The sequence below is a fragment of the Maniola hyperantus genome, chromosome 16 (assembly GCF_902806685.2).
Source record: "Maniola hyperantus chromosome 16, iAphHyp1.2, whole genome shotgun sequence".
NCBI lineage: Eukaryota > Metazoa > Arthropoda > Insecta > Lepidoptera > Nymphalidae > Maniola > Maniola hyperantus.
Genome location: NC_048551.1, coordinates 3,026,153 through 3,050,626, shown reverse-complemented (window position 1 = coordinate 3,050,626; position 24,474 = coordinate 3,026,153). Strand labels below are relative to the sequence as shown.

Below are 24,474 nucleotides of genomic sequence, written 5' to 3'. Positions count from 1 at the left end.
TTACGGCAATCGGCCTGCTGCGGCCCTACCGCGGTTGTTTGACAGCTACAATGTCACGATCGCAATCATCTCTGATTGGTTAATGCTCGCTCACTATTGGCCACAATGCATTGTTGCAACAAGAATCGCACAAATTCAGCCAATCAGAACAATTGAGATTGTAATAATGATTGATGCAGGTTTTAGACAATCGCCCTACTGTGGCCCTACCGCGGTTGTTTGACAGCTACAATGTCACGATCACAATCATCTCTGATTGGTTAATGCTCGCTCACTTTTGGCCACAATGCATTGTTGCAACAAGAATGGCACAAATTCAGCCAATCAGAACAATTGAGATTGTAATAATGATTGATGCAGGTTTTAGACAATCGCCCAGCTGTTAATTTAGTTTAGTTTAGAGATTGTGTACTAGAGAATCGGCCCCATTGATGCTACAGTCTAAAGCAGTTCTAAATTCTAATGGCTCCCGATGTAAAATTCGCCCCGTACAGAAAATGCTGTCGTACTTGTTTGAAAGAAGATTCTTTGATGTTTGATCTCTTTGTTGAAAGAATAGAATCCTCGGGCACAAACATCGCTGATATGCTTACATCATGCTCCAAATTAAACGTGAGTATATATTAAAAGCATGTCTAAAATTGAAATATTATTTAGTAAACTGAAATGCTATGCCTTGTGCAGTAATACTAATTTACATAATTTATGATTATTTTGATGATTTTATGATTCGTAACTGGGAACCACTACCACTCCCATATAGGTATTTGTAACCACTTACCCAGTGAATGATAAAGCACAGAAGTTGGGTTTCTAACCATTTTCATTCGAAAATTGAGGCCACATACTCATGTCTGTTTATCAACAGACTCATGATTGGTTCATACTGTGTCATGTGATTAAGCAGTGATAGTGAGGTTTAGACGTCAGCCTCTTATTCGGGAGATCAGCGTTCAACCCACAGCACACACCTCTAACTGCAGAGTTAAGTGCATTTTAAGCAATTAAGTATCACTTATTTTAACAGTACCTAGCTTAACGGATGGGTTGATCATGATTCACTGACTACTGCAGTGATTGACCGGAGCTATAATTGAATTGAAAACGCATATAAGAGTATATTATGTGCACCACCCGCTATGGTAGAGATTTCAATACTCTTTGAATAGCATATCAAATATTTCTATGCTTTGTCATTCTTTGCTATTATGCTATTCAGATGCAAATAGCAGAGATGTAAATTTGACATCTGCTAACTGCACTATCAGACTTAATTATTTTGTTAACTTATCAAAGTAGTGAGGTGTGTGTATTTAAATTATTAAAAGCTTTTCTTATTTACAGATACAAAAGGATGACTCCCTCCCAAATCAAATATGTAGGTATTGTTTTAAAAGTGTCTTAGCTTTTTCGCACTTCAGCTTAATGGCACAAAAGGCTGAAGACAAACTCAAAGAAGCAATGTTAATAAACAACGAAATCAACGAAAATCAGTCTTCTGAAGGTGATGTAATAGAAATTAAAATTGAAAATGTTGATCACGAAAACATATTATTCGAATCTCGTGAAGAAAATTTTGAAAATGACAACATAAGTCTAGATGAGAACAAAAATTCTGAACAGTGTAATGAACAGGTTAAACCAGAAAACCCAAAATTGAGTTGTGCTTACTGTAAAAAACATTTTAGTAAACTATCTAAACTGAAACAACATGAAGAGAAACATTTAAATAAAGAAACATGTATGGATACAAAACATAATAAGAATGGTTTGGCTTTAACAATGAATGATGAAAATCTAGAATTAAATGTAAAGAATGAGTCAAATGATATAGATTTGACGTGTAATATTTGTTCTTCCAGATTAGAATCAATGAATTTGTTGTCAACACATATGAAAATTCATGAAGAGAAAGATGGAATGTACTCTTGTAAAGAATGCAACAAAGTATTTAAGAAAAGGAGCCATTTAAAAAGACACAAAACAATTCATAAAGATCAATTTCCACATGTTGATTTGTTGAATATAATTACACCTAAGGAAAACGTGGATACAAATATATTATGTGAACCAAAGGATCAATTTAAATGCAGCAAATGTCTGTTGGCATTTAAGAGTATTAACTCCCTCTCTGCTCACATGAGGAAGCATACGGAGAAAGGTCGAATCATATCATGCAAGGAATGCAATAAAATCTTTAAAAAGCTCAGTCACTTAAAACGACATGAAATACAACATGGGATTAACTGTCCATACAAATGTAACGTTTGTCCAAAAGCATTTCCAACGAAAGATGCCTTAGAAGAACATGTAAATAAACACAGAGGGGTAAAACCTCACGGATGCCCGGTCTGTCATAAGAGATTCTCTCATTTGTCAACTTTAACGACACACATAAAGTTACACACTCGTGAAAAAGTGTACCTGTGTCCAAATTGTGGTAAGAAAATGAACTCTAGCACGAATTTGAATCAGCATATGTTGAGGCATACTGGATTGAAGGAATTTGCTTGCACGTTTTGCCCTAAAAGATTTGTTAGTAAAGGTAAATTAATTTTGTAATTTTTACTGCGTTTAAAAGTAAATAATTTTTTTATTCCGATATAAGTTAGCCGTTGACTGTAATCTTACATGGCGGTAAGTGATGATGCAGTCAACGATGGAAGTGGGCTAACTTGGAAGGGATATGGCAGTTCTATTAAACCCATACCCCTTATCAGTTTCTACGCAGCATCGTACCGGAACTAACCGGGCGGTAGGGCTTTGCACAGTAGTGTGGTATTCTTTTTATCATCATCATCATTACAATCAATGGCCACTTCAGATTCGCATCCCTTTGAGATATAATGGTTACTCAGGTTCTCCTACAGATCCCCTCATTTTTGATTTAATCACATAGAGAAACTCCTAAGCATAGCTCTCTCCATCGCCTGCTGAGTGACTCTGAACTTTCTTATGACTATGAGGCCCATAACCATAGCTTTAACCATTGTATTTTGTAAATTCCAGGGGAACTAAAATCGCACACAATCACGCACACAGGGGAGCGCTCGTGCACTTGCGATCAGTGTGGAGCGACCTTTACCAAGCGCAGCTCACTGACCAAGCATAAAGAACGACATTTGGGCTTAAAGCCACACCAGTGTGAAACCTGCTTGATGAGGTACCTGCATAAAAATAATACCTAAATTTTACTTAAGTACTTAATTTATAGTACAACTAGCTTATGCTCGCGACTTCGTCCGCGTGGACTACACAAATTTCAAACCCCTATTTCACCCCCTTAGGGGTTGAATTTTCAAAAATCCTTTCTTAGCGGATGCCTACGTCATAATAGCTATCTGCATGCCAAATTTCAGCCCGATCCGTCCAGTAGTTTAAGCTGTGCGTTGATAGATCAGTCAGTCAGTCAGTCTTTCAGTCAGTCAGTCACCTTTTCCTTTTATATATTTAGACTAGCTTATTCGATGTGATAGTAATTTTTCTAAATCGAGTTTTGAAAACAAAAAGCGTCTTTAATCGATGGGGAACAGCTGATATTCTTTTAGGTAAGTAGGTAGGTAGGTACCTTTCCGGCTTCCCTTTTTCAGATTTTCACCCTTCGCCACTGATGTACAGCTCAGCATAATGTCTTGCATCATATGCATTAACACACTTAAGATGCAGGACGCTGATTTTCATCTGCATGCCAAATTTCAGCCCGATCCGTCCAGTAATTGGAGCTGTGCGTTAATAGATCAGTCAGTCGGTCACCTTTTCGTTTTATATATTGGTACCTATTTCAATTTCCAGATTCACTTGCAAAGATCACTTGAAAAGGCATTACCGCATTCACACTGGCGAGAAGCCGTACCGGTGCGACATGTGTGAGCGCGCCTTTACCCAGAGCAACGATCTAGTCAAACATCGCCGCTCACACTTGGGGGACAAGGTCTATAAGTAAGTACTTTACACTGAACTGTACAAATTACGGACGTAAGTTACGGACGTAACCTTGAGCGCTCGGACGTCCGATAGATATCTTGCAGCAACGCGCAGGACTGCAAATACTTTTCTTATACAAGGCATAATATTGTATATCAAATCTTTGGAACGAGCAACCGCCGAGTTTCTTGCTGGTTCTTCTCGGTAGGAAAGGCATTCCGAACCAGTGGTAGATGCTGTTGACGATTCGAAAATACTTGTAAAAGTTTAATTGAATAATTTTTTTTCTTGCAAACGACTACACAGCTGTCTGTCTTACGGACATATTTTTTTTAATATAGCGAGCAAACGAGCAAGCGGTTCACCAGATGTTAAGGTATTACCGCCAATGTGTTGCCGGCCTTTGAGGAATTTGTTGATCCGCCCCTTGAATAACCACGTCCGATAGTTTCCGCCTTTATAGTTTCTTGCCCGCTCTTCTCAATAGAATTTGCTTTCCGAACCGATGGTAGAGTCATGTCATAAGAGCCAATTTAGAAGGAGACAGCAGATTTGTAGAGCGTTGTCCCTGTCATTGAGACCGATGAAACGTCATGTAGGTATGAGTGACAGAGACAACGCTCTACAAAGCCGAAATGTCATTCTAAAGGCCGATGTCCATTAGTTTCTGTCGCGTACTGTACATGAATGTTTTTTTTTTTCAGATGTCCCCAATGTACGGAGAGTTTTCGTCTCAATGCTGAGTTGCGTCAACACATTTCGGAGCACTTTATAAACTCTCAATTACTAACAACGAATGTTTCCAAGGACCCGTCGACAGATGGCGCTGGTAATAAGGACTATTTAAAACCCTCCTATACTGTAATCGGGACCAATAATGATGATATAATTACAAAGATAAGTAATTCTGTTGAAATGTGATTGTGATTACAAGAAAGAGCCACAATTTTACGATGAAATAATTTTTAAATTAAATTAAATAAGTATAGATTCATCTCTATAATATAAAAAAGAATCACTAAATCTGTTGCTCATCGCAAATCTCGAGAACAGCTGAACCGATTTCGCTAATTCTTTTTTATAATATTCGTTGAAGTACGAGGATGGTTCTTACGAAGAGAAAAATTTAATTCAACCTCCCCTCAATTTTCTAAACTCCACCCGAGCAAAGCCGGGGCAGGTCAGCTAGTTAAATTATAAAATTATAAAAGTAGATTTTCCAGAAAGAGCTTATACCTAGATCTAAGATATTCTGTTGAAAATGTTCTATAGTTGCATGGTGTTCAAAAATAAGTAGTGTCAATACAGATTTATTTAAGTTTAATAAGTAAAGGCAGAAACAAACTGTCGGACGTGTCCGTAAGCAGCGGCCGACAGCCGCGACAGGTAGGATAATCGTTTGGGACGTGGCCGGACTTACCCGGACGTTTTCGGCTGACAGAAACATCCAGCGGGCTAGATATCAATCGGACGTCCGAGCGCTCAAAGACGGCCCAAGGTTACTTTTTATTTTATTTACGTCCGACGTCCAATAGTACACACAGTTTAGTGTACATTTTATTATCAGCCACGTCCGATAATTTGTTTCCGCCTTTACTTGTAAGTTTAAAGTGTATATTATAGTCAAATTGCTATTGCGCTGAAACCATGTCTCATTAACATCGAAATGACGTCATTTTGGTAAAAATATACCATTAGATTGAAACTTCAGTCTAGTACTGACGTCACTAAAATCGCGGCCACGCGTATTAGCAATTTGCGGGACTTATACTTCGTAGTGTCGTAGTTCACGACAGTTATCTGTGGTCAGTTCACAGTCCATATTTCTTTTGGTTACTTTTATACTTTAATAGTTAAAAGTTGGTGATTTAAAATAAAACAAAATTAAAACAATTTTATCGAGCTTTATTTCTCCACCCAGATCCAGTACTTACAGTTCACGAAAAGTGTTTGATTGACGAACTAGGAGGTGGTGGGAGGCTTCGGCCGTGGCTAGTTACAACCCTACCGGCAAAGCCGTGCCGCCAAGCGATTTAGCGTTCCTCGTGTAGAAACCAAAGGGGTACGAGTTCAATAAAAAACTGCCATACCCCTTCCATGTTAGCCCGCTACCATCTTAGACTGCATCCTCACTTACTACCAGGTGATATTGCAGTCAAGGGCTAACTTGTATCTAAATGAAAAACAAAACTAATTCACGGCGCAAAAGACACCGCCCATCATACAAAATATCGCCCACTGAACAGTTTCAGGTTGAGAGTTCTTTTTGCCTGACGTCAACTGGAATCGAACTCGTATGTACCAATGCAGTGGCGGATTATCCCTAAGGCAAAATAGGCACGTGCGGTGCCTAGGGGCGCGCGCGATAATGTAGAGTTGGATTAGCGAGAGTTTGCGCTTCGGATATCTTCGTTTCTGTTCAAAACTACAATGTATGCAATGAGACGAATTCCTCGTTCTTTCGAAGTTGTAATAAAATTAATATGGCTGCTAGAGGGGCGCCTATGAGGTGCTTGCCTGGGGCGCTCTCGACATTTAATCCGCCTCTGTACCTATGCCATGTAGCGTTGCGCAGGCGCAATAATTATGTGTATTTTTCTCACGCTATGTACCTTACTGTATACGCTATTGTGATCTCATTATGTATTTTAGAGTATGTTTTTTGTCATTATGTAGGGAAAACACGTAAAAGTCAATAATGTGTTAAGTCATGCTAAATGAGTAGGTACTTACCTTAATTTTTTTTTAGTCAAATTAAATACCACTGGTATTTAATTTGACTAAAAAAAGATTTCAGAAGGAGATAACGGTTTTGTAGAGTATTGTCTCTGTCGTTGAGACCAACAAAGCTTCATATAGGTATGAGTGACAGAGACAACGCTCTACAAAGCCGAAATGTCATTCCAAAGGCTGTTGTAAGTACATTATTTTCTGTCGCGTACTGTAGTCAGAAGCTGTGATAGCATAGTGGTTAGGACGTCCGCCTTCTAATCGGGGGTCGGGGGTTCGATCCCGGGCACGCACCTCTAATGTGCGTTTTAAGTAATTAAATATCACTTACTTTAACGGTGAAGGAAAACATCGTGAGGAAACCTGCATGCCTGAGAGTTCTACATAATGTTCTCAAAGGCGTGTGAAGTCTACCAATCCGCACATGGCCAGCGTGATAGACTATGGCCAAAACCCTTCTCTCTCTGAGAGGAGACCCGTGCTCTGTAGTGAGCCAGCGATGGGTTGATCATGATGATGACTGTAGTCAGGTACTAAGACCTCTCACATCTAAGTAGGTACCTAGGTGGTGATTATAAATTGTCTAGCGAAAGTTTATAATAATAGTCGTAATAAATAACACGCCACGGTGTCCGTACGTCCGTCGGAGTCTTGCTATCGTTAAACCTAATCAACGGAATGCACCTTTCTAACTGATTAGACCTTATGCAATGGTTTAAACTTTAAACTAAACTAAAACACATTTTTAGGTTCCTGTTAAAAATTACGTAGATCACGAGTGACGAAAGTATCTACGGGTAGTTTTTAGGGTTCCGTACCTTAAAAAGGAAAAAGGTACCCTTATAGGATCACATTGTTGTCTGTCTGTATGTCAAGAAAACCAGTTGACCTAGAATCATCGGTTGTATAGCACAAGTAAAGGAATAAATCCAAAACCGTGAATTTGAGGTTACATCACAAAAAAAAAATTAAAATGTGCTCATGAACAAATAATCATTTTCAACTTTCAAAGTAAGATTGGGGTATCATATGAAAGGGATTTACTTGTACATTCTAAAACAGATTTTTATTTATTTTCATGCATAATAGTTTTTTGATTTATCGTGCAAAATGTAAAAATACGACCGTAGTACGGAACCCTCGGTGCGTGAGTCTGAGTCTCTTTTAGGGTTCCATACATCATCATCCAAATACTTCGATTGAATTTCTAATTCAATATTCGGTTTTGTGTTGGCGTTCTACACAAAATACCTACCCAAATTTTAGAACTGAAACTACGAGCTGGAGACCCGTGACACGCGGACAGACAGACAGCAGAGTGACATTAATTGGGCTTCGTTTACCCTTGTATGTGTTTTATTCTATCTCAATGGTTTTACCCTTTGAGTACGGAACCTTAAAAAGGGAAAGCCATATTGTCGTCCTTTATCTATCACCTGTCACTTGAAAATTACTGAAATTACGGTTTGCTTGGAAAATAATTTGCTTAATTATTATTATTGTACTTTCAGTTCAGTCCTTGAAATATAATAATGAATGAATATAATAATGAAAATGTACTTAGGTACTTATATTGAACCAACATTTAAGAATTTCTACCTAAGATGTTGCAACATGACGGAATCTTTTTTCCCTCTTTATAGACGCTATTAGATATAATAGATCTAGGTAGGTCCACTAAACACCTTTGAAAACATTATGGAGAACTTTCGCATCCAAGTTTTCTCACGATGTTTTCCTCCACCGTTAGAATAAGTGATATTTAATTATTTAAAACGCACATAATATATACTCGTACCTAACTCAAAACGTTAGAAGTGCGTACCCGGAATCGTACCTTGGTCAACCCACCGAATGGGAGACCGAAGTCTAACCACTACGCTATCACGGCTTACTGGTCGTTACCACAGAAAACATAACCATCATCATGATCAACGCGCCGGCCCGAACAGAGCACGGGTCTCCTCTCAAAGAGGGAAAAGGGTTTTGGCCATAGTCTACCACCCTGGTCAAGTGCGGATTAACAGACTTCACACACCTTTGAGACCAATATGAAGAACTCTCAGGCATGCAGGTTTCCTTTTTATTACCTACCTACTTAAAAACACACATAACTCTTAAAAGTTAGAGGTGGGGTCCGGGATTAAACCCCCGATCTCCGATTAGAAGGCGGACGTCCCATAACCACTAGGTGGTGAAATAAGTGCATAATAGTAGGTAGGTACAATATAATGACTGGTTACAACTGGTTTGTCGGACTATGCCTGAATAGTTTCAGACTTGTTTGGAGTCCTTATTCATGAGCCTCAGCACGCGACACGCGCATGTCGGCACGTGGGTTGCGACGCGCAAGGCACGCTGTGAGGCCGGCTGAGTTTGGGGGAGGTAGCTCCAGATCATCTCCTAACGGTTATTGCAGATCTTCATCCCGGACGGATCTGAAACTTGTCGGGTATACTCCGACAAAAAGTGAGTTGTAGTAGAGTAGTGAGTCATGCTAGGCCCAATTTTCAACAAAGCCGTTTTTTCGTTTTTTTAAAATTTGTACTACCTAGTGGTTTACTGTTTTTCTTGTTTTTGTTTATTACTTGTTTTTAATTTATTGATCACGGAAATACATTTTAAGATACGACACTTAGATATTTTATAATGATAAACGATAGGTAGTTTAAACGATTTACGCTAGAGTACCTACTACTAACCTACCTGTACCTACATCGTACCTATTATTTATCTACTATCATCATTTTCATAATTTGCCTAAGGTCATTCTTATTCTCGCGACCCACTTTTCATTTTCCTCGTATTTTAAACCTAGAGTCTAGTCGCTTAAAAATAATAAATCATTGACTTATATGGGCCATTGAACAAGCAAAATGGCACTGACTCATTGGTCCTAAAATGTTTATTTAGCACCAATGCAACCTCAGTGACGTCTGGATTTCAAACGGGTCGTTCGTGCGTTCATTAGTATCTAAGAGTTGGCGCTGATTTATTTGGTTCCAAAACCGTGAAAAAATTTGTTCGCTTGGGCATATCTTGTCATTTATATCGATGCCTATAATATCTTCCGTGGCTTCAGATCACAATTACAAAATACCTACTTATACAGGTTGTAACCAGAACGCTGGCAATAACGAAGACGGGTGATAGTAATGATGGTTACTGACATGATACCACAAAAAAACGTGAAAAAATATTTTAAAAATCCTATATTTTGTAAAAGTTCACGATATATTGCAAATAAAACATCTGATTGACGCTAGAGGTCAACAAACGTTGCGTAAGTAGGCCTCGGAATCAATGAGACGTCATGGTGGGGCATTAGCCCGAGTTATATTATAATCACATAATTGATAATCATATTATAGTTAGGTCGCCACAAACCAATGCCCTTCTCTTTTTACTCCACCCTTTGAACCGTTGAGATATCTAGTTGAGAGTTGAGATTAAAGCAGAGAATAGAGATAAGTACAGTTTCTAAGCAGCATTATACCAGAACCAAATTGCTTATCAAAAAACGACTTGGTTCTGGAAAATCAATCTATCAAAATCAATCTAAATGGGAAAATTGCATTCACCTCACACAAGGAAGGTAAATGCAATTTTCCGCAAATTAAGTAGGTAGGTACCTAGGTATATGCGGTGGATATCGATAAAGATTTTTTTTAAATAGATATATATCTATTTGCATTATGCACGCGTATACGTAGTCGAAATTCCACGGATACGTACGAAACGATTTTCCTCCACATTTCTGATTCGAACCGCTAAGATTTGGAACACCCTTCCAGCATCAGTTTTTCCCTTCAATTATAATATGGGTACCTTGAAGTCAAGAGTGAATAGGCATCTTCTATGCAAGCGCGCTCCATCTTAGGCTGCATCATCACTTGCCACCAGGTCTGATCGCAGCCAAGCGCTAGTCTATAAATTAAAAAAAAAAAACGGTAATACTTCGGTCTGTGTATATATCTAATTTTAGAGCTTGCTCTACATAGGTAGGTACTATAGGGAGTAAGTACGCGGCCGAAAGCAATGTACCTACACTACTGTACGATGTACTCATCTGCCTTTAGAATGACATTTGGGCTTTGTAGAGCGTTGCCCTGTCACTCATACCTATATGCCGTTTTGTCGGTCTCAACGACAAGGACAACGCTCTACAAATCTGCTATCTCCTTCTAAAGGTCGATGTATATTACTTTCAGCCGCGTAACTACGACGTCATGTGTAATTAGTACGAGTAGACCACTTGCTCCAGGTCGGAAGTGAAACATAATATTATTTAGGCCTATTATAGTTACCCGCCCCGTCTTCACTCAGATAAAAAACATATATAAATCAAAAAATCTGAAATCTAAAAAGTATCTGAAAATCTTTTGTTCTCAGATTCAGAACTAAGTGTCCCGCACACTTCTTCAACTCCGCAATTTTATAAGCTGCTAGATGATCCCCGCGATTAAGCGTCAGGCTTGTGCTAGGAGTAGGTACGACAATAGTGCAACGGGCGGGGTTTGAACCGTCGACCTTTCGGTTTTCAGTCCACTCCTTTACTGGTTGAGCTATTGAGGCACTTGGTGCATACCTACTTGGTAGAGACAAACAAGAAGGTGATTATTAAGAAAGACGTACCTACATATACCTAAGTTGTCTTTTGTACTTCATTGGAACCAGTTACTCAAATAAACACTGGAATGATCGATCGTGACTATGATGTATGATCATGCAAAAAGTTCATAATTAGCATGAAAATTGTCAACACAACAATGCCACACGTGGCAATGGCTAGGCTTTAGTGGTGAGAGGTGGTACCTAAAGCCTGTCAGTGTCGGTACCGCGCGAAAAACGCACGCGCAATCGATTCCAATATCGAACGGATTTTTAAATTTTTTTTTTGAATGAACGTGCTGTGGATTCAAGTGAGTTTAGTTTATATTTGTGGATGTTTTTCCTAAAAAGGTTTTAATATTTAACTGGTAATTATGAATATTAATTAATTTAGGCACCTAAATCCTAGCTGAGCTAGGTACCTACTTAACAAAAAATTAAATTTTTATGAAACCAATTTCAGTCCTAGTAAAAATTAATAAATATTCATTATTAAATTTAATATATTAACAAATAAAATAGGTACGCAAGTAAACTATAAAGTAGGTAATTATTTTAGAATGGCTAAAAGTGCTTAGTAGTGAGCCGGCGATAGATCGAGGTAATAAATTTTTAATCATCTCTTGATTCCAATATTGAGACTTAAAAACTTATCATTTCCTAAACTAAGATGAAATTAGAACCAAATTAGAGCCTAAAATGTTTCCAACAGGAAAAAAACTCAAGGAAAAACGCTTCAGTACTGCGAAATGTTCGTTAGTCGTTCGCTTTCTTAATATTTTTTATCGGCTTCGATCAGACTCTACGTTGCATAAACCGTTCCTAACTAGTTGCGAAATTAAAGTTTTCAACACCAAGTTAGACAACTTAACCCAGAATTTTTGAACTTTACCTACTGATCTGCAACTTTCCGGTGAATATTTCGCAATCGGTTACCAACCTACATGATGCCAATAATATTCAACTTTTTGTTTATCTACCTTTTTATGACCTAACCGATTTACCCGAGTCGCCAAAATTCGATTACCTACTGATGGCCTATGTTTCAATTAAGAAGGTACCTAATGTAAACATGGTAAACACCATCGAAAAAGGCGCCAGAAATGTCAAACTTTTAAATAACCTGATTATGCCTGCGACTCAAAATCATTGATTTTCCGGAATAAAAAAGTAGCCTAAGTCCATTTCCGGAATGAAAGCTATCTCTGTATCAGATTTTGCTAAAATTAGTTTAAAGGATGGCCTATGAAAACATAACAGACAAACAGATACACTTTTGCATTTTAAATATTAGTATGGATTGAAATATCCAGGATTAACCAATTAAATTCATTAATGAAATCCGTGTAACTTTGAAACTACATACTTTAAGACTTTTATGTACATAATTCTGGCAAACCATAATTACACAGTCCACAGATTAGTTTATTAGGTGTCTACCCACAAAGAATTCAACCTCTGTTCTGTGTGTCTACCAGTGTCAACACATGGCGTTTGATCGGTATAAGTATTCAAAGACGGATCAAACTTCGTTGATGTGGAGGGTACGGGAGCGCTCGGAAACTCTTCTAAAAGTTTTCAACAGCAAGTCAAGTTAGACAACTTAATCCAGAATTCAGATAAGAATTTTGAACTAAATGGAGCAGCAATTATGCGATTAATTTCTAAATCAATTTGAGAAGTTATTAAGTAGGTACCTATTCGCAAAATAAAAATCCCTTAGTGAAAAAGTACCTAGGTATCTGTTTGTTTGTTTGCTTTTCACATTCCATCGTTTAATTCGATTTTGATGAAATTAGTACAGAGATGGCTTGCATTCCAGGATAAAGGCTACTTTTTATCCTGGAAAATCAAAGATTTCAGGACGGACCACGGGATTTTCGATAAACCTAAATCCACAGAAACGCGGACATCATCTTATAATGTGGTAGGCACAGAGGTAACTTGCATCCCGGACACAAATACCGAAAGACCTAATTATTTCACCATTTAAAATGTGATTTATCAAGATAGGTTAATCTAATCTAATCTAAATACCTATACTATAAAAGGAAAAGCTGACTAATTGACTGACTGACTGATCAATCAACGCACAGCTCAAACTATTACGGATATAACTGATACGGATCAGGCTATTATGACGCAGACATCCGCTAAGAAAATATATTTTTTTAAATTTAACCCATAAGGCGATGAAATAGGGGTTTGAAATTTGTGTAGTCCACGCGGACGAAGTCGCGGGGATAAGCTAGTAAATTATATAGGCATGTACCGCAGACGAAGTCGCAGGCTAAAGCTTGTACTTAATGACGGTGGAGTAACTTTACGAGTAGAAACTTATAATTATAGCTATCCTATCAAAAAACCGGCCAAATGCGAGTCAGGCTCGCGCAACGAAAGTTCCGTACTACAGTCGTATTTTTCGACATTTTGCACGATAATTCAAAAACTATGATGCATAAAAATAAATAAAAATCTGTTTTGGACTGTAGAGATGATGAAGACCTTTCATATGATACCCCACTTGATATAGTTATCTTACTTCGAATATTGAAAATACTAATTATTAGTTTATGACCACAATTTTTTTTGTGTGATGTAATCACAAATTCACGGTTTTCAGATTTTTCCCTGAATGTCTGTTATAAGACCTAGTTCATGATTCTAGGTCAACGGGAAGTACCCTGTAGGTTTCTTGGCAGACAGACGGACAGACAGACAACAAAGTGATCTATAAGGGTACCGTTTTTCTTTTTGAGGTACGGAACCCTAAAAAGTGAAACAATCGCAGCACGAGCATTATTTCCTAAGAGACCGCGCAAGCAATCAACAAAACAAACTGGGTTATGTTATATAGTAACTTAGGAAAAACTAATTCAGAACTTGTGACTTGACTTTGTACCAAAACGGATGTTTTGAAAATGGAGGCTCTTGTCCTATCGGTATAAAGTACGGGACAGGTCGAGATGGCAATCGAGGTGGGGACGCCCCGCACACCCGCACAGCCACCGCGCTAAGCCCAGGCGAGCGTGGGTGACGTATGGGTGTGCGGGGCGTCACCCCGCCTCATACCCCAATTGCCATCTTAACCTGTGGCGCACTGTAGGTAGTTTAATCTAAATCACCACTTGAAACTTTGATAATTTTGAGATAACTGGGCTGTGTGTGGTTTTCAAGCTAAATCTGACAAAATTGTATGCAGAATAAGTCATCATCATCATCATCATCATTAACAACCTATCGCCGGCCTACTACTGAGCAGAGATCTCCTCTCAGAATTAGCCTGTAGTCCGCAACGCTGGCCAAGTGCGGATTGGCAGAATTTTCAGACATTTTCAGGCAGACATTATGGAGAATTTTCAGGCAGGCATGTTTCCGCACGATGTTTTTCCTCACTGTTAAAGCAAGTGATATTTAATTGCTTAAAACGAGATCGAACCCACGACCTCCCAGACAACCCCCAAAGAATCCAAGATCGGATACCTTAGGAACAAAACGGGCTGTTCGACTTGTGGACGATCCCAAACTAACCGGCTCGTTGAAATTTGGAAAGCTTGGAACACCACAGAGACGTAAGCTCTCTTTGCGTGTTCTATCGCCTCCGTATAATTGAAGAGTGTTCTGAAGAATTGCTTGATCTCATCCTACCCTTTTTTTTCTACAACCGCATCGCACGCCACCACAAACAATTCCACCATCACCACAGGTGTCTGGAGCACTTCGACCACCCGTTGTGCCCGATCCTTTTTTCCACGCACATGCAAATTGTGGAGTCAACTCCCTTCGGCGGTGTTCCCATTAAATTACAACATGGGGTTATTCAAGGGGCGGACCAACAAATTCCTCAAAGGCCAGCAATGTATTCCTCTGGTATGCAAATGTTCAAGGGCGGCGGTAATCACTTAACATCAGGTGACCCACCTGCTCCTTTGCTCGCCATTCTTATTAAAAAAAAAGGTTATCCGTGATCGGTTTGGTTGTATAAGTGTATGTAGGTATAAGTTTACATACAACATTGACTATGGCAAAACTGAAAGCGTAACCCACGGAGTAAGGAAAGTGAAACCTATCATCTAGAGCCCTAACACACTGGGCCGCCATGGCGACGTCGCAGGCTACCTCTGGCTACCTACCATAGCCAAATGAGGTTACTAAACAAGTCGGTCGGTCGTGGCCACGCTTCCAAATTGGTATCGTCGCCAGGCCATTAGCCAAGTGAGTTGACTGTCATTAGTGTCATAGCAATTAATATCGTATAAGCAATTTGCTAATACGCGTAACCGCCATTTTAGTGACGTCAGCACTAGATTGAAGTTTCGAGCTGATGGTATATTTTTATTTCGGCTGACGTCAAAATCACGTCATTTCGATGTTAATGAGACATGGTTCCAGCGCAATAGCAATTTGCGGGACTTATACCTATGGTCGCCCTAAGAATGCAATTGCAGCATCAATCGATGCAGGCCGAGCAGATCGATGTACCTACTACGTAACAACACAGGTACTTAGGAACCAGTTAGATCCGTCGACATCTGATTTCCTGCTTTTTCCTAGGGTACTAGAGCGGCAAACCTTATAGCTCTTGCGTAATATTATTATAAGAACTATTGCATAATGGAGCCTGCAAGTGGAAGCATGTTCGACATTTGAATATTTCACACCTATCTACATTTTCTGTTGACCCCATCTCGTTTTCCTGGTATTTCTTTAATTTTTCTAGGAAATAGAGGAGTCTTAAATCCTGTCTGCTATCTTTTGTAGGTACTTATTCTTCTTCCTTTACAACCTATCCCACTGTCAAGGGTCACTTGTATAGAGATTTCTTAAACACATAAGTGCTTCTCTGCCTACTGTTTTCTTTTTGCGTGTTATTGCTACAATTAATTAAAATTCTAAATTAATGAAAAGAAATTTGTACACAAAAATATACTTAAGTACTTAAGTATGCATCTTTTAAACATGATATTAAGGGGATCACCTGATTTTAAATATTTCGCCGCCCATGTATAAGTCCCGCAAATTGCTATTGCGCTAGAACCAAGTCTCATTAAAATCGAAATGACGTCATTTTGACGTCAGCCGAAATAAAATATACCATCAGCTCGAAACTTCAGTCTAGTGCTGACGTCACTAAAATGGCGGCCTCGAGCATTAGCAATTTCGGGACTTATACATTTGCAACATAAGAGGAACCGTGAATGAGTGGCCGGCTTTTCTAGAATTTGATGTAGGTACTCTTTGATCCCTATGTTGAAATCTAGTGGTAACACAGCGCTGCCCGCGCCGAAGAGAGTTGATTCCATAATTTGCATATGGTACGCTAGTTTGGCTACATAGGTTCATGAGGCTAAACTATGGAATTTTTCTCAACAATTGAACCAGTTTTTGAATTCAAGTTCAAACTTCCAGTTTGTGGACATAAATCGGTTTGCCTTTAATTAATTTCCGTATTTAGATAATATTGATTTATTAATCTAACAAATCGGAACTGGTTTTCAATCTAGCCATTTCTCAAGGTGTCACTGTGACCCAGACATTAAAATATTAGTTTATGTATCTACCTACTTACAAAATGACAATTCTTTAACCTATCGCCCGCTCACTACAGAGCACGGGTCTCCTCTCAGAGTGAGAAAAGTTTGGCCATATCCGGATTGGTAGACTTCACACACCTTTGAGAACATTATGGAGAACTCTCAGGTATGCAGGTTTTCTCACGATGTTTTTAGTGACATTTTTACTTAAAACGCCCATAACTTCGAAAAGTAAGAGGTGCCCGGGATCGAACCGCCAACCTCCGACTAGAAGGCGGACGTCCTAACCACTAGGCTATCACAGCATTAACTACTTAATAAATAACAATGATAATATGCAATAATGTACGAAAAATTGGTCAAGTGCGTATCAGAATTTAGAATACGCATAAAGTAGAGATCCGTAGCTAATGGTTTTTAAAATGTTTTTTTAGGTAGGTACCTAAATAGGGGATGGGAAATGTTTTATTTACTTTTATTGCATTGCACTCATACTTTAATACTATAAATGCGAAAGTGTGCCTGTCTGTCTGGCTTTTCACGGCCCAACAGTTTAACCGATTTTGATGAAATATGGTGTAGTACGCGGCAGAAAGTAATGTACATCGGCCTTTAGAATGACATTTCGGCTTTGTAGAGCGTTGTCTCTGTCACTCATACCTATATGACGTTTTGTCGGTTTCAAGGACAGAGATAATGCTCTACAAATCTGCTATCTCATAAATATGCTAAAAGTCGATTTACATTACTTTCTGCCGCGTACTGTACAGAGGTAGCTTATCCCGGGGACGGGTATAGACTGCTTATATCCCGAAAAATAAAAGAGTTCCCATGGGATTCTTAAAGGTCCATTTATATGAATTTGGCACAGGGGTAGCTTGCGTCCCTGAAATTGACATAGGCAACTTTTATCTCGGAAAATTAACGAAGTTGCGGGCATCTCTACTATAATACCTACTTAATAGGTAATTACTTAGTACCAATCAGATAAAAATATTGGAACAGTCGAAGGCGCAAATACAATTTTCCCAAAGGAAAATATTATAGAACCAATTCATGAAAAGTTATTGAATGGTTATTTATTAAAATATCGTGTTGCGTGGTCCTTTTAATTGAATGAACACTTAACATCGAGTTACACACCTAGGAGAAAAAAAAACTACTTTATGTATTTAGTAACTTATTTTTGAATTTGAAAGCCATAATGTTGCCAATAATAATTTTTCTTGGAATTTAAAACGGATTTTTATTGTTTCAGACATGATTTGTTTCGCTTTTGTTTTAATAGGTCAGTAGAACCAAATAAGACTTTTTCCGACCTATGTATTTTATAAATGTATAGGTATAACTACTGCATGCCTGTAGCCACAGGGGGGGGGGGGAGGTGGACAGGAGGGGACAACGAATATCGTTGGTGCGTAATGGTTCTAAGTGTAACTGCTTCGTTAGGTATACAAATTTTACTATAAGTTACTTTACTAGATGATTATGCCCTCATTTTCATCCGCATCGATAAAACATGGCGTGAAAGAGTAACAAACATCCCACATTTCTAGTATTACGATTACAATATTAGGATTATAACACATCAAGTATTTACGTGTGCTTGACGAAACCTCCATACATTGTTTGACCCAATGGTCCGGTACTTTGGCAGAGTGGAACTTTGTGCATAGCGTCTGCCCTTGAGGGGATGGGCGCTCTTTATTACATACAACCAGTGCTAACTGCTATGTAAGTATAAGTATTTGATAAAAATGTGAGTGGAGCAATATATTTCGGTATGTGAAAGCTGTTGACCTTGACAGTATTTGTAGAAGACGTAGCAACAGCTAGCAAGTAAGGAAAATTTCCACCAAGGACAGGTAAAACCTCAAATCATATAGGTACAGTACCTAGTACCTACCCGTTTACCTACACTCGGTTAACAACGTGAAGGGAAAATAATAATAGATACCTACAGTACGCGACCGAAAGTAATGTACATCGACCTTTAGAAGGAGATAGCAGATTTGTAGAGCGTTGTCTCTGTAGATGAGACCGACAAAAGGTCATATACTCTCCTTTACCCGTTGAGCCTCAATAGCTCAACGGGTAAAGGAGCGGACTGAAAACCGAAAGTTCGACTGGTTCGACGGTTCAAACCCCGCCCGTTGCACTATTGTCGTACCTACTCCTGGCACAAGCTTGACGCTTAGTTGGAGAGGAAAGGGGAATATTAGTAATTTAACATGGCTAATATTCTTTAAAAAATATATATATATATATACATATATACATATATATTTATAGGATATAGGTACTAAGAATTTATGTACGTACAGAATTTATTGTTTTTTGATTTCTACATAAAATACGTAGGTATCTATTCAATATTTTCTGTGATCCTATTACTCTCAAATTATCGAAAAAGTTCAATGTACCTTTAACCGACATGAAAAAAAGAGGAGGTTCTCATGTGTAAAATGCATAATGGGCGGTTTACACTGACTTCGTAGCTAAGCGCTTAGTACTTGTCAGTAATACTAAGTCCTCATGTGTAAACACGCTGATTAGTGCTTAGTATTAGTATTTGTGAATAGTGCAAGTGAATAGAAAACGATCCTATTTACTAAGCGACAAGTCGATACCCCCACCACGATTTACTAAGCACTTGTCGCTTGCTGACCGTGTGTAAACAGCTTGACAAGTTAGTAATTAGTGACAAGTTGACAGAATGGCCCCGTTCATCTCTGCGCAGAAACCACTGTCTTGTACACAAACGTTTTCTTTTTAATATTTGTCTTTCAAGCTCTTCGATCATGCTTGAAATAATAATGTTTGAATATTGCTTAAACACACTGCGCAAAATCAGGCGGCGTCGCTCCATTTCGAATGTCTGGTCACTAATAACGTTTACTGGCTCACACGTGTAAACGGTTACTTTGTCATATTGAGGCTTATTATAGTGACAAGTACTAAGCGCTTAGCTACATAGCCCGTGTAAACCGCCCATAATAGTAGCTCTGCTAGTAAGTAGTCCGGTGCCTATGTATTTTTTTGCTATTATAATTGTTATCGACTGTCATTCGATCGATGGTTTTGATCCCCCAGGAATTAAAATAGATTGCATCGAGCTTTCAATGTTTTACTTTTGAACTCTTTTGTTTGTTTTTCTTTGTTTTTAAAAGAATATTAACCATGTTTATCATGATTAATATTCCACTGTCCCCTCCAACTAAGCGTACCTAAAGCTTGTGCTAGGAGTAAGTAGGTACGACAATTTATACTGCAATGGGTGGGGTTTGAACCGCCCTTTCGGATTTCAGTCAGCTCCTTTATCCGTTGAGCTATTGGGGCTCTAATTATGATTAATTAAGTACTAGTTATGATTCATCATCATCATCATCAACCGACATAAGTGTCCACAACTGGATATCGGTCTCTTGTAGGGACTTCCATATTATGCCACGGTCTTGCGCCTCTGAATCCAGCGGCTCCCTGCGACTCGTCTGATGTCGTCCGTCCACCTAGTGTAGGGCGGCCATACGTCATGGTACACCGGGACAAGTCCCAGTCTGAAGCGTTGTGTCCCGGTGTCCCGGTCAGTAAGTTAGTTGTCCCGGTTTGGCAGTTAGGGCGTTTGTCCACCGGGGCTGTCAACGCGACGTCAACGATAAAACGAGATTATTTTGGACGGTGTCCACCGCGACTGAACTCAGCGCAGCGGTTCAGTTTGATCTTGATCTTGGGGGGGGGGGGGGGATCTATATCCCCCATATTAAAATAAAATAAAATAAAAATAAAAATCTTTTTTATTCGAATAAACTTTTACAAGTACTTACGAATAGTCGGATGCATCTACCACTGGTTCGGAATGCCTTTATTAACAACAAACAAACTGTATTTTACAATTTACAGTATGAGTATACATTATGGATGGATGTCTCGGTCGTCCTTTCAGCAGTTATGCCCTGCCCAGTTGCAGCAGCCCTAACCTAGTGGGGGGTCTTCCAACGCTGCGCCTTCCGGTACGAGGTCGCCACTCGCCATTCCAGCACTTGGACGATCTAACCTAGGTTAGATCGTCCAAGTTCCAGCATCTTGGGACCCCAACGTCTATCAGTTATCCGAACTACTTTAACGTATATACATTATAATAATCTTCGTTGAAGGGCTTGAACGAAACGGTCATTATTTCGTTAGATGTTGATTTACAAATTCGACTTTAGATCATTAAGTTTTTGCAATAAATGGGTACATTTTCATCACTTTATTGCCTAAGATAGCTTGAACACGTCTAGTAAGTACGTTCGTGTGTTTGGTATTTTAGTAATTATAGTTGTGTAAACTTTATATCTACATGTAAAGCTACATCTAAACTTATAAAGTAGGCGTGATTAGTTTCAATAGAATTGTTTTACATTGAGTTAAAAAACCGGCCAAGTGCGAGTGAGGCTCGCGCAATGAGAGTTCCGTACTACAGTCGTATTTTTTTTAACATTTTGCACGATAATTCAAAAACTATGATGCATAAAAATAAATAAAAATCTGTTTTAGAATGTACAGGTGAAGACCTTTCATATGATACCCCACTTGATATAGCTATCTCACTTTGAAAGTTGAAAATACTAATTATTAGTTCATGACCACAATTTAATTTTTTCTGTGTGATCTAACCTTAAATTCACGGTTTTCAGATTTTTCCCCAAATGTCAGCTATAAGACGTACCTACGTGCCAAACTTCATGATTCTAGGTCAACGGGAAGTACCCTGTAGGTTTCTTGACAGTACGGAACCCTAAAAATAAACATGGAAAGTAATTTAAATTGAGCCGTTTTCGACAGACCAATCATGACCTGCCTATACCTATTACCTACCTATTACAAATGCGAAAGTGTGTTTCTTTGTCCGTTTGTCCTTCAATCACGTCGCATCGGAGCAACGGATCGACGTGATTTTTGCTTGGATTTTGGCTTCTTGTTTATAGTTTAGGACCTGGCCTCTTATTCTAGGGTCAGAGGTTCGATCCTGGGCACACACCTTACATTTCAGAGTTATGTGCGTTTATAAAAATTACATAGGAAAACATCGTGAGGAAACCTGCATGCCTGAGAGAAGGTATTTCTCTATTAATTCTATAATGTTCTCAAAGCTGTGTGAAGTCAGCCAATCCGCACTTGATCAGTGTGGTGGACTATGGTCAAACCGTTTTCATTCTGAGAGGAGACCCGTGTTAAGTAGTAAGCCAGCGATGACGAGTAAAAAAAACCCCGGCCAAGTGCTATAGTCAAACTCGCGCTAAGGGTTCCGTACTACAATCGTATTTCATCGACATTTTGCACGATAAACCAAAAACTATTATGCCTAAAATAATAAAAAACTGTTTTAGAATGTACAAGTAAAGCCCTTTCATATGATACCCCACTTGGTATAGTAATCTTACTTTGTTGAAAAAAATATTTGCGGGACTTATACCTACCTAACATCCAATATAATATAATAATATACTCGTAGTTATCCCGTAAAATGCTATTGCGCTGGAACCATGTCTCATTAACATCGAAATGACGTCATTTTGACGTCAGCCGAAATAAAAATATAGGTAGGTACCAACAACTCGAAACTTAAGTCTAGTGCTGACGTCACTAAAATGGCGGCCATGCGTATTAGCAATTTGCGGGACTTATACCCAATCCATTAATTTTCTGAAACATTTTAGAGGTCATTTTAAAAAAAGGTATTTTCGAGTAAGTAAACCCAGTTAATTTGCCGATCTCTTCTAAGAAACGAGCAAATATTAAATATTGACAAATTTTTTTAGAGTTTCGCTTCGTCTTCGGCGGTCGACGAACGTTGTGCTAACAAAATATTTGTGTATTATGTCATTACTTATTTTAATATTAAATATTTTATGTTATTTCTTAGTTGTTTCTAGGCAAGGCTTTAACAGCGCTTATACCTTTTTGCATCGAAAACTACATGTTTTAGGGTTTTTCAAGGGCAATATCGTAGCGATGTAATAGGCCTTCTGCGTTAGTTATCAATTTTAACCTCGAAAAATAACACCTGTCACCTGAATGTTTGGCAATTGCGGTGACTCTGTAAGTTACAAAATAACGAGAAAAAACTTTAGTGTGCTAAGTAAGCGCTAAACAATTTCACTCTAGCTAGCTACGCTTATAAACGTCGCTGCGAAAGATTTGAGATCAATTATTGCGACATGCCTTGTCTCGTGATCCAAGTCCAAGAAATAACATTCATGATCTCAACCCCTCGCCGACTCTTTACTGAGCACGGTTCTTGTCTCAGTATGAAGTGTTTGGGGCCCCCAGGCCCTATTTACTAAGTACCTATACTTCATACTGAGAGAAGTCAGCCAAGTAATTAGTAAACTTTAGACCATAGTCCACGACGCTGGCCAAGTACATATTGGCAGACTTCACGCACATTGACTTGAGAACATTATGCAGAGATTTGAAAAATTTCCTCACGATGTTCCTTCCTCGTTTAAATTATCTCCACCGACTATTTTCTCGCTCAAGAAATGTACGATCGTTTTATGATTCTGTGTCAATAAAAGAGATAAAATATTTATTAAGTAGGTATATTATGTACTACTGCCACTATAGGTAGTTTGTCGCAGTCGAGCGATGCTCTCTTGGCGGTCAAAATACTCGCACAGTTTGTGCAGGAGTAAGTAATATTATTCCTAAAATAAATAAATTGTCGCCTATGTCCTTCGAGATTTTCTTTTAATCTGTATCGTATTCCTCATTGCTGAGGGGTCGTGTCTTCTTCCTATTACCTAATCACACAATGGTAGGGAGTTTTCTTTGGATAATAATGAAGTAGGTATACCCTATAGCTCCTTTAACAGTCGAGAGACACACTATATTTGATGTCAGTCTTTTGTTGTTTTCCTAGTCATGGTAAGTTTACGCTTGACCACACGTTCTCACGAGATGGTGGATAATTATGATATAACATGCTAATCAGTTTCGTAAATACTTGTTGTGAAGTCACGCCCCTCATTACGTTCACATTAAAAGATGGCGTGGAGAAATACCTAAGTTTTATAAGCCTATTCAAATTCAAACACTATTAGGCGCGGTTTTGCGTCTCCTGCTTACAGCTAAGGGCTAACTATTAACTTTACTCACTAGTGTTCGACTAGTGATTAGTGTTTTATTTGCGCGTGTAAGCTCGTCTGTCTGTCTGTCCGTCTGTCTGTCAAGAAAACTACAGGGTACTTCCCGTTGACCTAGAATCATGAAATTTGGCAGGTAGGTAGATCTTATAGCTGACATTAGGGGAAAAATCTGAAAACCGTGAATTTGTGGTTACAACACTAACTAAACTAAAACCCAGGAGGGGTTTTAGTTTAGTTAGTTCTCCAAACAATAATGCTTCCACCTTGTTGGCCTGCTATTGCTGCCGCAGTCTATTTATCTTTTTCCTTATTCTACATCTTTCTCATTTCTTTCCATTATGCGTTCCATTATATTTCTGGATTTACCGTCATCATTGTCAAGTCAACCGATAGACGTCTTGTAGGGACATCAGACATAGATCTCTTGTAGGGACTTCCACACGCCACTTGCACTGTCTGAATCCAGCGGTTCCCTACGATTCGTTTGATATCATCTGTCCACCTACTGTGAGGTATTTCTGCATTATCATTTTTGGAATCCA

General features: G+C 38.7%; 2 protein-coding genes across 5 annotated transcripts in view; both read left to right on the top strand.

Annotated features, from left to right (window-relative positions):
* The first annotated feature begins 419 nt into the window (after nucleotides 1-419).
* LOC117989594 (zinc finger protein 83-like) lies at nucleotides 420-5,818 on the top strand. The gene is made up of 5 exons (XM_034976958.2): nucleotides 420-612; nucleotides 1,345-2,545; nucleotides 3,010-3,163; nucleotides 3,793-3,939; nucleotides 4,629-5,818. Exons 1-5 carry the CDS (start codon nucleotides 463-465, stop codon nucleotides 4,843-4,845), a joined length of 1,869 nt encoding a protein of 622 aa, XP_034832849.1. The 5' UTR covers nucleotides 420-462; the 3' UTR covers nucleotides 4,846-5,818.
* Nucleotides 5,819-11,437: 5,619 nt separating this feature from the next.
* Nucleotides 11,438-24,474, top strand: part of Ugt50B3 (UDP-glycosyltransferase family 50 member B3) — a 48,977-nt gene continuing 35,940 nt past the window's right edge. For 2 of the 4 annotated variants that reach the window (XM_069504008.1, XM_034976959.2), the window contains exon 1: nucleotides 11,438-11,576. Coding sequence is in view for 1 of the 4 variants with exons in the window: in XM_069504007.1 (XP_069360108.1) it covers nucleotides 11,556-11,576 (21 nt within the window). In the remaining 3 variants the exon portion in view is untranslated. Of the gene's footprint in view, nucleotides 11,634-24,474 lie in introns of all 4 variants that reach the window. The other 2 variants (XM_069504007.1, XM_034976960.2) reach the window with 2 other exon arrangements.

Coding starts and splice junctions, on each gene's coding strand:
- LOC117989594 (XM_034976958.2), top strand. CDS start 463: ATGGCTCCCGATGTAAAATTCGCCCCGTACAGAAAATGCTGTCGTACT. Junction 613..1,344: donor CATCATGCTCCAAATTAAAC/GTGAGTATATAT, acceptor TCTTATTTACAG/ATACAAAAGGATGACTCCCT. Junction 2,546..3,009: donor TAAAAGATTTGTTAGTAAAG/GTAAATTAATTT, acceptor TGTAAATTCCAG/GGGAACTAAAATCGCACACA.